Raw genomic sequence first — 13135 nt, forward strand, 5'->3', positions numbered from 1 at the left:
ACAACTGACTTTAGTCACGTCAATAAAATAAATAAAACACATTCAATCTCTTAAAATCTTAACAGAGGATCACTAACTCCACAAACAGTACTCTTTAAAACCCAACAGTCAGCTTTATCAAGTGAAATTAGTGTAGTTAACTTAAAATTTACTGAAGGTTAATTCTCATTTGAAAAGAGTTTTAAAGTCAGTGTTGAAGTTAATGACTTAAATTCCTAATTTATTCAACTTAAATGAAGTATAAAGTTCACAGTACTCATATTAGTTTTTAACTAATAGTTAGATTAACTCAAAAGTTTTTTTTTTTTTTTTTTTTGTCGGTTTCCTCAAATGATTTGAATTGCCTTAACTTATTGGGTTTTACAGTACTCAGTTGGTTTGAGTTCTTTTCATGTATTGGGTTTTTACCCCTTTCAATAGGCTGGCCTGTGTTTTAAAAAGAAAGAAAATGTTTCACATAATTTCCTACTAGACTTTTCATAGAGAAAGTCTTATTTCTTTTAGTTTGGCTGGAATTATTATTATTAATAATATTATTATTACATATAAACTTCCTTTGACTTGCCTAATTAATCTACTTAGTTAATCGTTTGAATTTCACTTTAAGCTGAATACTATCTTGCAAGACTTTCCTAACTAAAATAATATTATGTATACTGTCATCATGGCAAAGACAACACTAATATTAAACATTTTTTTCAAAAATTGTTTTTTAAATTGTGTTTAAAAATGTGTTGGAAAAACATCTCTGTTAAACAGCACTTGGGAAATAGAATTCAAATTCTATATTATTTCAAATGATAATAATTTTGCCTTGAACATTTTCATCCACCTCAAACATCTTGCTACCAAATAAGTGCAAATCTCCCTTCCTCTCTCTGTTGTGTGTGTGTGTGTGTGTGTGTGTGTGTGTGTGTGTAAGAGTGCTCGCTCATGAACAGAGACAAACAGGAGCATACAGTAAGTGCTCAGAGGGGAGAGGATGTTCCTGTGGGGCAGTGCAGCTCTATGGGCCTGATTTATGTCAGTGCTGCTCAGGGAACTGTTCTGGAAGAAACCCAGCGGCGGCAGGTCCTCATCATCTGATCACTGATCAGCACTGCATCAGCAGGGGGTCACATCAGCCCTGTAAACATCCACTGTCACAGCTTTATGAACCCTGCTTCAGAAAATACACTTTTAATCTGCTGGTGGAGAACTTTATGCATTTATTTATGTCATTTATATTAATGTTCCTACATATATTACATTTAATACACCCACTGCAAGAAGAGCCAGCGCAATTGATGCTTTAAAGAGATATTTATACTTGATAGTTTTTGTGGAACACATTAAATATTTACTTGTTTGAGTTGATGTAGTGACCGTGTGATTTCAGGATATGTTTTATGCATTTTAACAATACTCGATCTGGGGGAACAAATAAGTTTCAGCTGAGGGAAATTACATTTTCAGTCTTCCTCAATATTTAATTATAGGCAAAGTGCGGAACTGACTGTACTTTTTGTTATTGGTAAGATTACAGGGTAGCATTTTTTGTACAATATAAATGTGGAAAATAAAGTAATCAAAGCAATATATTAAGTAAACAAATTAACTTACAATAAAGCATATTACCTTCTGTCAGCCGTCCATTGACTTTTTGTGTTTATTTGTTCTCTTATAATATAGGCTATGCTATTCCAAACAGCCTGTAGAATCTGAGCCAAAAGTGATAAACGAGTAGCTCGGACTTTCTCAAGCGGTGAAACCCGCGTTTCATATTAAATCCAACACAAAACCGAAAAGCGCAAGTGTTTGCACGCGAATTGTTTGTTGTAAAAATTTCTTTCAAATTTTACAATTTTTGCTTAACTTATTAAAATATTAACATATTAGTCCTATTTTTATTTTTTCTACTCTCCAAAAAAATAAACACCCTGCAACATCTGCGTCTTAATGTCAGTGTTGCACCCTTTTACTGCCCAACCGAATGGTTGACCATGTTTTGGCTGTTTTAAACAATGACTGTTAAAGTTATTTAAAGAATGACTGTTTTAAATAACGTTTTACACCATTGTTGGTTTACAAGAAAATCAAACAAACATAATCCTGTTGCACTACACTTGATTTTGGTTTTATTGTAACAAAGAAAAAACGTAAAAAAATAAAGATGATATATTCAAAAAGTTTTATTTTGATATATTTTTTTAAATAATTGGTCTTACACTTCAAATTTTCAGATTTTTCATAGTATGCACTTCCCAAACTTTTACCATGAACCAATAAATCACACACACACAACGTACATGCAATATTTCACAAAAAAAGACGTTTTTCATCATGCTCTTTCATTGAACAAAAGTTTCTAGAAAAATCGAGATATACTTTCAACACTGGTGAGTCAAAATCATTCAGACGATCACGAAAGCAGACCTAACATTCTTTTTGAGAATACTTAGAGGAAGCCAAGGATTATAAATGAATAATGTTTTAAAATGACGTGACTATGAAGCGTTAGCCTGTGGTTCTCTGTTGGTAACACCCCGAATTTGAGGAGACGCTTGAAAAACACAGGCACATCTGCGCGGTTATCTGAACAAAACCTGCCAAACATTTCAAATTTGATGGGGGAGAGAGGAAAAGATCAGTGAGGAGAGAGAGATCAAAGCAAGCGAGGAAAGAGAGAGAGAGGGAGAAGGAGATTGGAGGGGGGAGGGCTATTGAGAGAAAAGAAAGATGATGAAACACTTTTTGCAGAGTAATATTTTCAACAAAACAGCACCATTCATCCATATATATCAGTCATCAGAAGCCAAACAAATGTTTCTCTCTCTTTGGTTGTGGGAAAGTCTGCCCTCCACACACTGCGCTCGCGGCCTTCATTCCAGCGCTGCCGGCGGAGCTCTCGCCTTCATCCATCTTTCCCAAAGTGCTCTCCTTCCCTTCTTCTCCTTCTCTCCATCTCACACTCACCCTCAGCGAGCGCTAAACAAATAACGATTGTATTTATCTCTATCATTCTCTCCATTTTCCTTTCCTCTCTCTTGTTTTCTTGCTCCCTCGTTCAATATTTCATGTGGATGAGAGCGTATCTATTCTAAGCTTGCTCTCCCCAGTCGTTTTCAAAAAAAGAAAAAAATCTCTTTTCTCTCCACATCATTCTTTCTGTCTACCTCTTTTCCATCCATTTCTATAAATCTCTCTCTCTCTTCCATTTCTTCCCTGATGTTCCATTTTTGCTCTTCCACTTTCCGTGACTGGACAATGTCCATTTCATTTATACAAAGAGGCTTTTTGCCAGCATGGCTGCCTCTTTTCCATTGTTTGGCATAAAACACCCTGCACGCACACACACAAGCTTTTCTCTTGTTGCGCTTCTTTCATTGTCAGCTCTTAGCTGGTCTTACTAATATCTCCCCGCCTGCTTCTTGATCTTCTTCTCTCTCATGAGCGCTCTGTCCGTGTTGTTTTAGGCACAGAAGTGGAAGAAGGTAAACAGTGAAATTGCAAATTCATGTTAGACAGATGAGTGAGAGGAAGGGAGAATGTAATGGGAAAGAGAGTGACAGAAAGAGAGAGAGAGTGAGAGCATGTGTGGAGGGATACTTTTGCTTCTTAATTTTGAAACAGCAGCTCTTGGTCCTATACATAAATGATTGCTTTAGGTTAGGTTAGGAAATAAATTTTACTTGTTCTTTTTTTTCTTTCAAAAAATCTATTCAGTGGTTAAAATATATATAAAAAAGGAGAAGGGTGGAAAATACATACAGTTAATTGGGAAAGTACATGTATGTAGCCAAGAGCCTAAAGTCTTTAGTTAGAAAAAGGTTTGTCTTTTGAGTTTATAATACAGTACATAATAATATTAAAATGAATTTATTATTTAAATATATCCCAATTACCCAGTCCATTAGTCCTCTGGCCTAAAAACACATTCAAAAGTTTTAGTTTTTTTTATTAAAAATATATTTCCATATTGTACATGTATAATTAGGAGACCACTTGAAATTTCTCTGGATTTATTCAGCAAAAGTTTGTGTAAATTCTTAATTTTTTTTTATTCTAAATGTCAAATAAATGATTGTAATTTGGAGCATAAAACATTTTTAAAATAATGATCAAAACAACAAATGTTTTTTATTTGTTGTGATCGAAAATTATAGGGTTATTCCATTAAATTAAATCAATCCGTAACTCTTCTGAAACAACAGTGTCTTGTCCAACCTCTATATGACAAAATTTTTATTTTAAATTTGAAAGAAATGTCATCAGCCATTTACAGAATAAAACATGAGTGATTCTGTTTGTTTTGCTTTCTTATGCCATTTTTATATTACTGGCACAGATAAAGCAAAAAGAAAACCTTTGTTTTATTTTGACAGGAGCTGAAATAAGTATAGAGAGTAAGACAGAAGGTGACATCTATAGTTATGTAACAGCTTCAGTCTTTAGTCTTTTAAAGTGAGATAAAGTAAATTTTTTTTAAATAAAAACTGATTTGTAGATAAATACAGCAAATCAATTTGTGAAAATATCTTGACAGTTTAAATGAAGGTAGTATCAATAACATTTTTAGGCCAGTAAGTGAAAAAAGCATTTATCATGAATAATTTATTTGATTTGTTCAAAAATGATGATTCCTTCAGAAATGAAACAAGTAAAGATGTTTTTATTTTATTTTATTTCCAACAGCAAGAAAGGCGCTGAGTCCCAGCTCGGTCACTTGTCATTTCTGTGTGGAGTTCATTCCGCTGTGGCGACCACTTATGAATAAAGAACTAAGCCAAAGGACATTAAATGAATGAATGAATTTTGAACAGATTGCAGCAATAAAACGTCAAAAGCTTTGCTAAAAGGCTAACCTGAGAAAACTTAAATTTCCTTCCTTCTTTCTTTCTTTCTTTCTTTCTTTCTTTCTTCTGATGAGATGTTTGGTCACTGGACTTTCAGTCCAAATTCTTGTATACAAGAAACCATACGCCAAGGGAAAATATAGTGTTTCTAGTGTTTAGTTTATTGCCTATTAGGATTCTCCACATTACCCTATCCTCTCATGCTATTGTCTTTATCAAACTGTCTTTTAGGCTTTAATATTCCAGAAAGCACAGAATTGGAACAACTAACTTCTCTTGCTATGGTCATCCCTTTGCTCTGACCATCCTTAAAAATCATTGAAAACTGGATTGTTAGTCTGACGGTATATAGAGTTTGTCAGATAATTAAGTGGTTAACTGGAAGGAATCTGAAAGTGTTCTCTTATTTTGATCAATGTTCTTTTTCAAATATCTCATTCAAGTTTTCCAAATATAGCAAACAAGTCTAAAAAACACTCTCATTTTAGCCAGAATCATGCAGTTCTATTTTGCAAGTCCTAGATTCCCATGGTGTGATATTTTAAATGAGATTTGGGAATGTGGGCAAATGCAGGCAAATACAAATCTACATTTTTATACAACAGTCTACAGAGTCTATTCCGGTGTGCCCTGATGTCATCAGAGTGACGATGATGATGATGCTGTGTCACCTTTCCAGTCACAGAGAGAGAACTGCATGTGTCAGGAGGTCAGCCGTACCCACGCGATGTGTTTGTGTTTTAGTTGGATGTTTTATATCTGAAAGCAAATCAAAGTTGGGCAAGAGCTGAATGTTCTATTAGATTGAAGGCTATGAGTGTGTGAAGATTGGATTTGTGAGCGAGAACTGGCCATGTGACGGATAGAGCTGAGCAGGAACTCCCCGAGCTAAATGTCATAAGGGCCACGGTGTCACGGGGCCTGAAAATGATACACTACCATTTTTCATCATCTGCTCCCGAGACAGAGAGACGCAATTGAATTGGGAGGCAGCATTGCAAATGAAAGATGTTTTATGAAAACTGACAATGGCCCGTCATGGTTATATAAAATGGTTTGAATCGTCGTAAATAAAGAAATGAAAAAAGGATGGAATAGAAAGGATATGTAAATCTCTCAATCTAGGGAGAGCGCTCAACTGGCTTGCTCGAATATTACAATTTAGGAGCTATTTATGATTGCAACATTCAAACTCAATTTGCAACATACTTAAAATACATAAAATCGGTGCACGTGTGTGTGAGTGTGGAGATGTTGAAAAGAGAACATTTTCCTCAAAACTTAACCATACCAATTTGCATTTTTTTTCGCTGGAGTCCCAAAAACTTGTGTGCTGACAGGGCGCAGGAAAAACTGTTAAAAAGAAGAGTGAAATATTTCGTTGCTGCCATAGAAACTCTTGCGGAGAGAAAGATGGCAGGCCGATGAGAGGGAGGCACACAGAGAAGGTGACAGAGGTAGATCACGAGAGAGTGAGCGAACAAAAGGAGGACAGAAATAGACTTCGAAAGAGTCAATGTAGCTTGACACAATGGGTGTAGGGCAAAGACAGGAGGAGCTGGCAAATGTGTCTGTGTTGGGGGGTGTGCTTTGCAAATGGACAGGGAGGGGTGGACAGACAGGTGAGAAATAGTAAAAGCAAAAAAGGGAAAAGACAAAAAGACAGAGGGATTCCCCAATGACACCTAATCTCTTCCTCTCTTTCTCACTGTCCTCTCTCCCTCTATTCCCTCCTTTTCTCCCAATAAATCATTTTGACTTCTCCTTAACCAACTCATTCCCAGCAGACGGGAGGCAAACTGCAACTATCCCTCCTCTGCAACTCTCTCCTACCTTTCGCTTGCTCGCTTTTTCTCATTCCTAAAAAAAAAAAAAAAAAAAAAAAAAAACTTTAAAAAAGCTAAAACTATCACCACTATCACCAAGGCAACATGTTTTAAGGTATCATGGCATTGACCTTTATGTAATATTACATAGCACTTTTACTGTATTGATACTATTATGATGCAGTTATTATTTATTCATCTGTCCTTCCAAATAGACAGACAGACAGACAGCCAAATAGATAGATAGATAGATAGATAGATAGATAGATAGATAGATAGATAGATAGATAGATAGATAGATAGATAGATAGATAGATAGATAGATAGATAGATAGATAGATAGATAGATAGATAGATAGATAGATAGATTGTCGCCAGAATTTTACTGTTAAACATATAGTAGAAGCTGTAAATTAATTTACAAATATACTGTAAAATATCGTATTTCATTAATTTATAGTGTTACACAGAAATGTTTTGAAGTACTAACATCAGTTTTGGGAAAGTCAATTTATGGTAATTCATTGCATTTATTAAGTAAACTTATGGTTAACCACGTTACCGATTTGTATGTAGCATTTTCATTCATTCATTTTCTTGTCGGCTTTGTCCCTTTATTAATCTGGGGTCGCCACAGCGGAATGAACCAGCAAGTTTTTAAACAGCGTATGCCCTTCCAGCCACAACCCATCCCTGGGAAACATCCACACACACACACACACACTAATGCACTACGGACAATTTAGCCTACCCAATTTACCTGTACCACATGTCTTTGGACTGTAGGGGAAACCGGAGCACCCGGAGGGAGAACATGCAAACTCCACACAGAAACGCCAACTGAGCTGAGGTTCGAACCAGCGACCTTCTTGCTGTGAGGCGACAGCACTACAGACAGACAGACAGACAGACAGACAGACAGATAGACAGATAGACAGATAGATAGATAGATAGATAGATAGATAGATAGATAGATAGATAGATAGATAGATAGATAGATAGATAGATAGATAGATAGAATTTTACTGTTAAACATACAGTCGAAACAGTAAAATAATTTACAAATGTTTTGATGTACTAAAATATATTTTGGGAAGTCAAGGGAGCTAACGGTTTACCAAGTTACCGATTTGTACTGTAGCACAAACAATCACATATATTTTTAGATAGATGGATGGAGGATAGATAGATAGATAGATAGATAGATAGATAGATAGATAGATAGATAGATAGATAGATAGATAGACAGATAGACAGATAGACAGATAGATAGATAGATAGATAGATAGATAGATAGATAGATAGATAGTCGCCAGAATTTTACTGTTAAACATATGGTAGAAGCCGTAAATTAATTTACAAATTTACTGTAAAATATCATATTTCATTCATTTATAGTGTTACACAGAAATGTTTTGAAGTACTAACATCAGTTTTGGGAAAGTCAATTTATGTTTACAGGTTTGCATTAATACAAGTATAGCAGACTTTGGCAGAAGGGACACATCTTTCAAATTGCTCTGATTTTATCGTAAAACAAATGATGCAGACGGGCACACAAAGGACCAGGAGAGACTCATTACTATGAAATGAACATTAACAACAGCTCACAATCTTTTATGTGTGTGTGAGGAGATCCCATGAGTGAAGGACGGAGATAGAGATGAGCCAATCCATCAATCCATTCACTGTCCTAAGAGGATTTCCCATAATTATTCCATATTAGAAAAGACTTACACTGTCTGAGCGAGCAGGTGTGGATGGAAGGATGGAGGTTTGCGGATAATAGGATATACAGCACTGCACTCTGACAAGAGACAGTAAGAGGATTGTGGTGGTGGGTAATTAAAACTGCTCTAGGAACAGTCCCAGTGCCACTAATTGTTTAGTGATTTCAAATAAAGTTTTTCTCGTCCGTTGCGAGAGCAGCATCTCGAAAGCATCTCTGAAAGACTGAGAGCTGAAGCAAACGGACGCGCGCTTTTGTCCTGTTCAGGAGGCGGAGCTGAAGATTGAACGAGCACAGCCTACCAAACAGCGCGCGTGCTGCTCTATGTGTGTGTGTGTGTGTGTGTGTGTAAAAGAGAGAGAGAGAGAGAGAGAGAGAGAGAGAGAGAGAGAGAGAGAGAGAGAGAGAGAAAGCAGAGCAGTGGATATGGCGAATAAAGAGAGCGAGTAAAACTAGCTCGAGCACTTGTTCGTCACACAATTGTAAGTGAGAAACATCCCGCCGCCGCGCGCAGGAATCCTCACGCGCATCCTAGCTGATATGACCAACAAAAGCGCATATTAGTTTTACAATCACGGAGCCCTGTTATCTCTCGGGTTTCTCCAGCGCAACGGAGACGACACACTTCTCTCTTTCCTGCATTTAAACTCCACTCCACCACTCGCCTCGGCTGCCTGCATCTCTCTGCTCCGTCCAGCGGTGGTCTCACGTCGGACTATTGGATTTGGGTTGACACCTCGGGAACAGAGGGAAGGGGTCTCCGCCATGGATTCTGACTTTTTAAACACTTAATACAAACCCAGATATTGCAATAAGACAGTATTCGAGTAGTTGAGATAGCTGCGCTTTAGGTCGCATCTCTTCCAGCGCTTCTTCACCGAACGGGATGGTTCCAGCGCCGCGCCGCGTGGGGTGAGAAGATCTTGCAAGACCGGGAAGAAAAGCGAGAGATCGAGGGATTATGGCACTCTACGCGCTCTGTCTTTTTTTACTGACGCTCACCTGCACGAACTTTGCCCTGGTGACTGCGGCCAGGCACGCGGTACACTGGAACAGTTCAAACATACTGTAAGTCGCTTTATCATCGTTAATTTTGTTCTAATAAGGCCTAATTCTGGCTAATAGTGAATATATTTTATATTTAAAATACTTAAGAGTAGCTAAAGAACGTGTGTACATGTTTCTCAGAAAGGAACATATAATATAAACCCAATGTGTATCAAGTGTAGAGGTTTACTCAGATACAAAGGGATTTCCATGTTGGCTATGTGGGGCTGGTGCATCGTAAGACCAGGAGAGAAGCTTTTTGAGATGTATGTTGTCCTGTATGGTGAGTGTGAATAGCATCAAAGCAGGTGCTTTGTTTATGTATATATATATATAAACAAAGTAGCCTGTTATAAATTTGTTGGACTTTGTGATCTTGAAAACAACCACATGTAGATTTGCTAGGTTGTCGACTAAGATGGTACCACAAAGAACCTTCTGGGAACATTTTCAATGCACACAAGTGTTTTTAAGATTGTCAGGTTCTATATAAATTGTGTTTTTGACCCTAAAAATACTCTTTTGAGAACTGTTTTTTGATAGCATGTTTGGTGATCACAGAGTGATTCTATTGTGGCACCACTGTGAAAACCAAAATTTAACTTTTAATTTTTACATAATTTTTACTTTATAACTTTTAGTTTAGTTTAATTTTAGTTGTTATAGTATTTGTTGAAAAACAGTACTTTTTAGTCTTTTAAATAGTTTGCAATTTAGCTCATTGAGGTGTGTTTTATTTGCGTATCTCCAAACATCAAGCCTGAAGCCCCAACTGTAGTGCCAAAGTCAACCAAAACCAAATCTCCTGAAACTGCAGTAAATGTTTGTACAGACACGATCATGTTTGCACCAGTCATGAGTCTTGTACAGTTACAAATCTGCTTCCTGTTGGAAATTTGTTAGGTTTGTGCTTTTGTCCTCACAAAACCTCTCCCTGTGTGTCTCCTTCCATCACTTCTCTCATGCTCCTGCATGTTTCACTCAGGGAGTCTCCGTCTGTCTCTCTCCCCCTTCACTGTTTCGTTCTCCTTATCATACATGGAGCCCAGTGTAGCCCTATGTTTCTTTTCAATCCATCTGCTGCAATTAGCAGCACTTTTTCAAAATGACCTCAATATGCCAGCATTCTGACACCATTCAATCTCAGTGTTTCTCAATGTCATAGACTCTCTCAGACTCTCTTTCTCTTACTCCATTATTTAACTTTGTATTAGAATGGCTGAGCCATTCAAGATCACGGCTAGGCATGTCATCTTTTACATATTGTTAAATTAGAGCAACAGTGTGGATTTAGATGAGTGTGTTTTTTTCCCTGTAATCTTGCTCTATTGGTTGTAAAACCAGGGATACTGCAGGAATTGACCTAGTTTATAGGTACTGTTCACACTTGAGAGTAGCTAGAGGTGGAATATACAAATTTGACTTAAACCAGAATCAAATTAAGAACATGAACCAAGATCAGCCCACCTTTCTGAGAGTCTCTTATTTACTGGTACTCCTATCAAAATCGCAATCACTCAATCACTCTTCAAACATTTTACAGAGGACCTAAGCGTCCTCCCCATCCCCCCACCTCATTCAGATATGGCTATTGCCCCTTTCATTTGCCACTTATGCATATATTATAATTATTTTTTCAATTTTACGACTATACTGTATGATTATTATATGCGCCTTTGTGTGACAGACTGCATGAAAAGCAAATTTCTGTGTTAAAAGGGTAAAAAAAATTCACTAATCCCCCCAAACTTAACTGATTTTATTCCAATAAATCAATGCAAATATGAACATTTACAGTCCAAACCATAATAAAGGCTTTTGGTTTTGCCGTACGTCTGTAGTTTTCTAGTTTACAACCAGGGGACCGAGACCCACTAGGGGGCCTCAGCAAACTTTCAAGAGAGCCACTGGATGATGTGAAATATAAATGTATAATTATAAATACAATTAAAGCTATTATAAATACAATTAAAACAATATAATTAATTAGTAAGTCATAGGTTATAAGGTTAATCAAAACATGTTGTAGTTTCCATCTTAGTTTATATCCTATATGTTAGGATAGATTGTTTCTTACAACAGTGTTTTTTACGACCCCCAAAATATATCTTTCACGGCAAAAATGCATGAATATATTGTATTTATTGTTAATCATTCGTGCTTACTAAAAGGAGAACTGTAAATTCAGATTTGTAAGAAAAAATCATGGTAAAATGTTTACGTACTCCAATTCTATTGCTATCTTAAAGCGTAAGTCAAATTACGTATCAAATCAACCCGCTAGTGTCATTTTGTACACACTGATTTTGTGTGGGCCTGCTTACGTTTTAGGTGTTTAGCGGTACTGGATTATATCTGAGCCTTAAGACCGGAGTTCTCACTGTGCAGAGAAATGAAAAGTGTCTCTTCCACACAGTTTCAGCAAGCAGAGAAAGCTGCCTAACTGCATTAGCATCGGTAGCAGCATGGGGCGGATATGCTACGTGATAAAACCAAATTAAACTGGCTTATTGTCATGGATTAAGTTTAATAAGACTTCTGCAGCAAATGCTATTACACACACTTTCGGCCCACTGCACAGTAGAAAGTGTGGACATTAACCTCATTTTACTACAGCATTCCCCTATTATATTTTACAAGATGCGTTACAGCTTTGACTAAAAAAGTGAAGAAATTAGTCCATGAGCTAGCATTGTCTCTCTGAAACACAGATGACACCCTGTTACCTCAGCTTGGCCTAGATATACAATACAGAGAAAGAGAGAGAGAGCTGTGATATTTAAGCATTGAATTGCTAAATGTCGCTTGCCTATGTATGCGCTTATTCTCAGGAGTCAGAGCCTAAATGTAGCATAGCTTGCTAATGTCGCTAATAGTACAAATAGCTGTGGTCAGTGTCTACAGCCAAAGCTGCACAGTCACTTCAGCTCTCTCCCACCATGGACCAGACCAAACAAGCTAGTTTCCTGGTGTTTAGACTTGAGGGTGTGATTTAAAGCACGTGTGTTTGTGAGTGAGTGTTCTACAACTAAACGTCTTTGTTTCGAGCAGAGCACATTTGGTGTAAACAGTAAGAGAGGCGCCGTCGGCTATGAGGTAAAAAACGAAAACAAAGCAACCAGACCACTGCCTCCTCATTCATCTTCTGAGAGAGTTATGGTACCTTCAGCTTGCACACATACACACGCTGACAATTACTGAGCGCCGAGTGGGCAGTGATCCTGACGGCCCTACACTCTCGCTCCAGTGATGCGCGTCCCGGAAAAAATACCCAACCCTCTCAGACGCATAATTGAGAAACAGGGTTGAATAAATACATACGAACCTTCGGTTTTCCTCACCAAATGTGCATATCTACAGCTTGATTCTGTGCACAGATTGTCAGTGAATGCTTCATTACAGTCACATGAGGGAACTCTGTGGTTTGTATGGTAGGTAATGGAGAAAAAGTGCTGTAAACACATGGTGTAATGTTAGTAGAGGTGAAGTGTGCGTGGACTCCAGGGGCGAACAGCTCCGCTCTGTTTGAGCACAATTACAGAACGAGAGTGGAACACACCAGCCTGGAGTGAACAGAAACACTCTAATAAGACTGCTGAAAAGCATTTAAACTACAAATCAGTGCTAGGTGAAACTGTGAAGCTTGGTAACATGTAAACATAACTGGTGTTCGCATATAGGCCCTAAGGTTTCAGGAG

General features: G+C 37.4%; 1 protein-coding gene across 2 annotated transcripts in view; it reads left to right on the forward strand.

The window, feature by feature from the left end:
• Positions 1-8850: 8850 nt before the first annotated feature.
• The window catches only part of efna3b (ephrin-A3b), a 104562-nt gene continuing 100277 nt past the window's right edge, over positions 8851-13135 (forward strand). The window contains exon 1 of one of the 2 annotated variants that reach the window (XR_015510204.1): positions 8851-9458. Coding sequence is in view for 1 of the 2 variants with exons in the window: in NM_131854.3 (NP_571929.1) it covers positions 9352-9458 (107 nt within the window). In the remaining variant the exon portion in view is untranslated. 2 annotated transcript variants of the gene reach the window in all.

Source organism: Danio rerio, chromosome 16 (genome assembly GCF_052040795.2).
Source record: "Danio rerio strain M-AB ecotype USA chromosome 16, GRCz13ab, whole genome shotgun sequence".
NCBI classification, from domain to species: domain Eukaryota; kingdom Metazoa; phylum Chordata; class Actinopteri; order Cypriniformes; family Danionidae; genus Danio; species Danio rerio.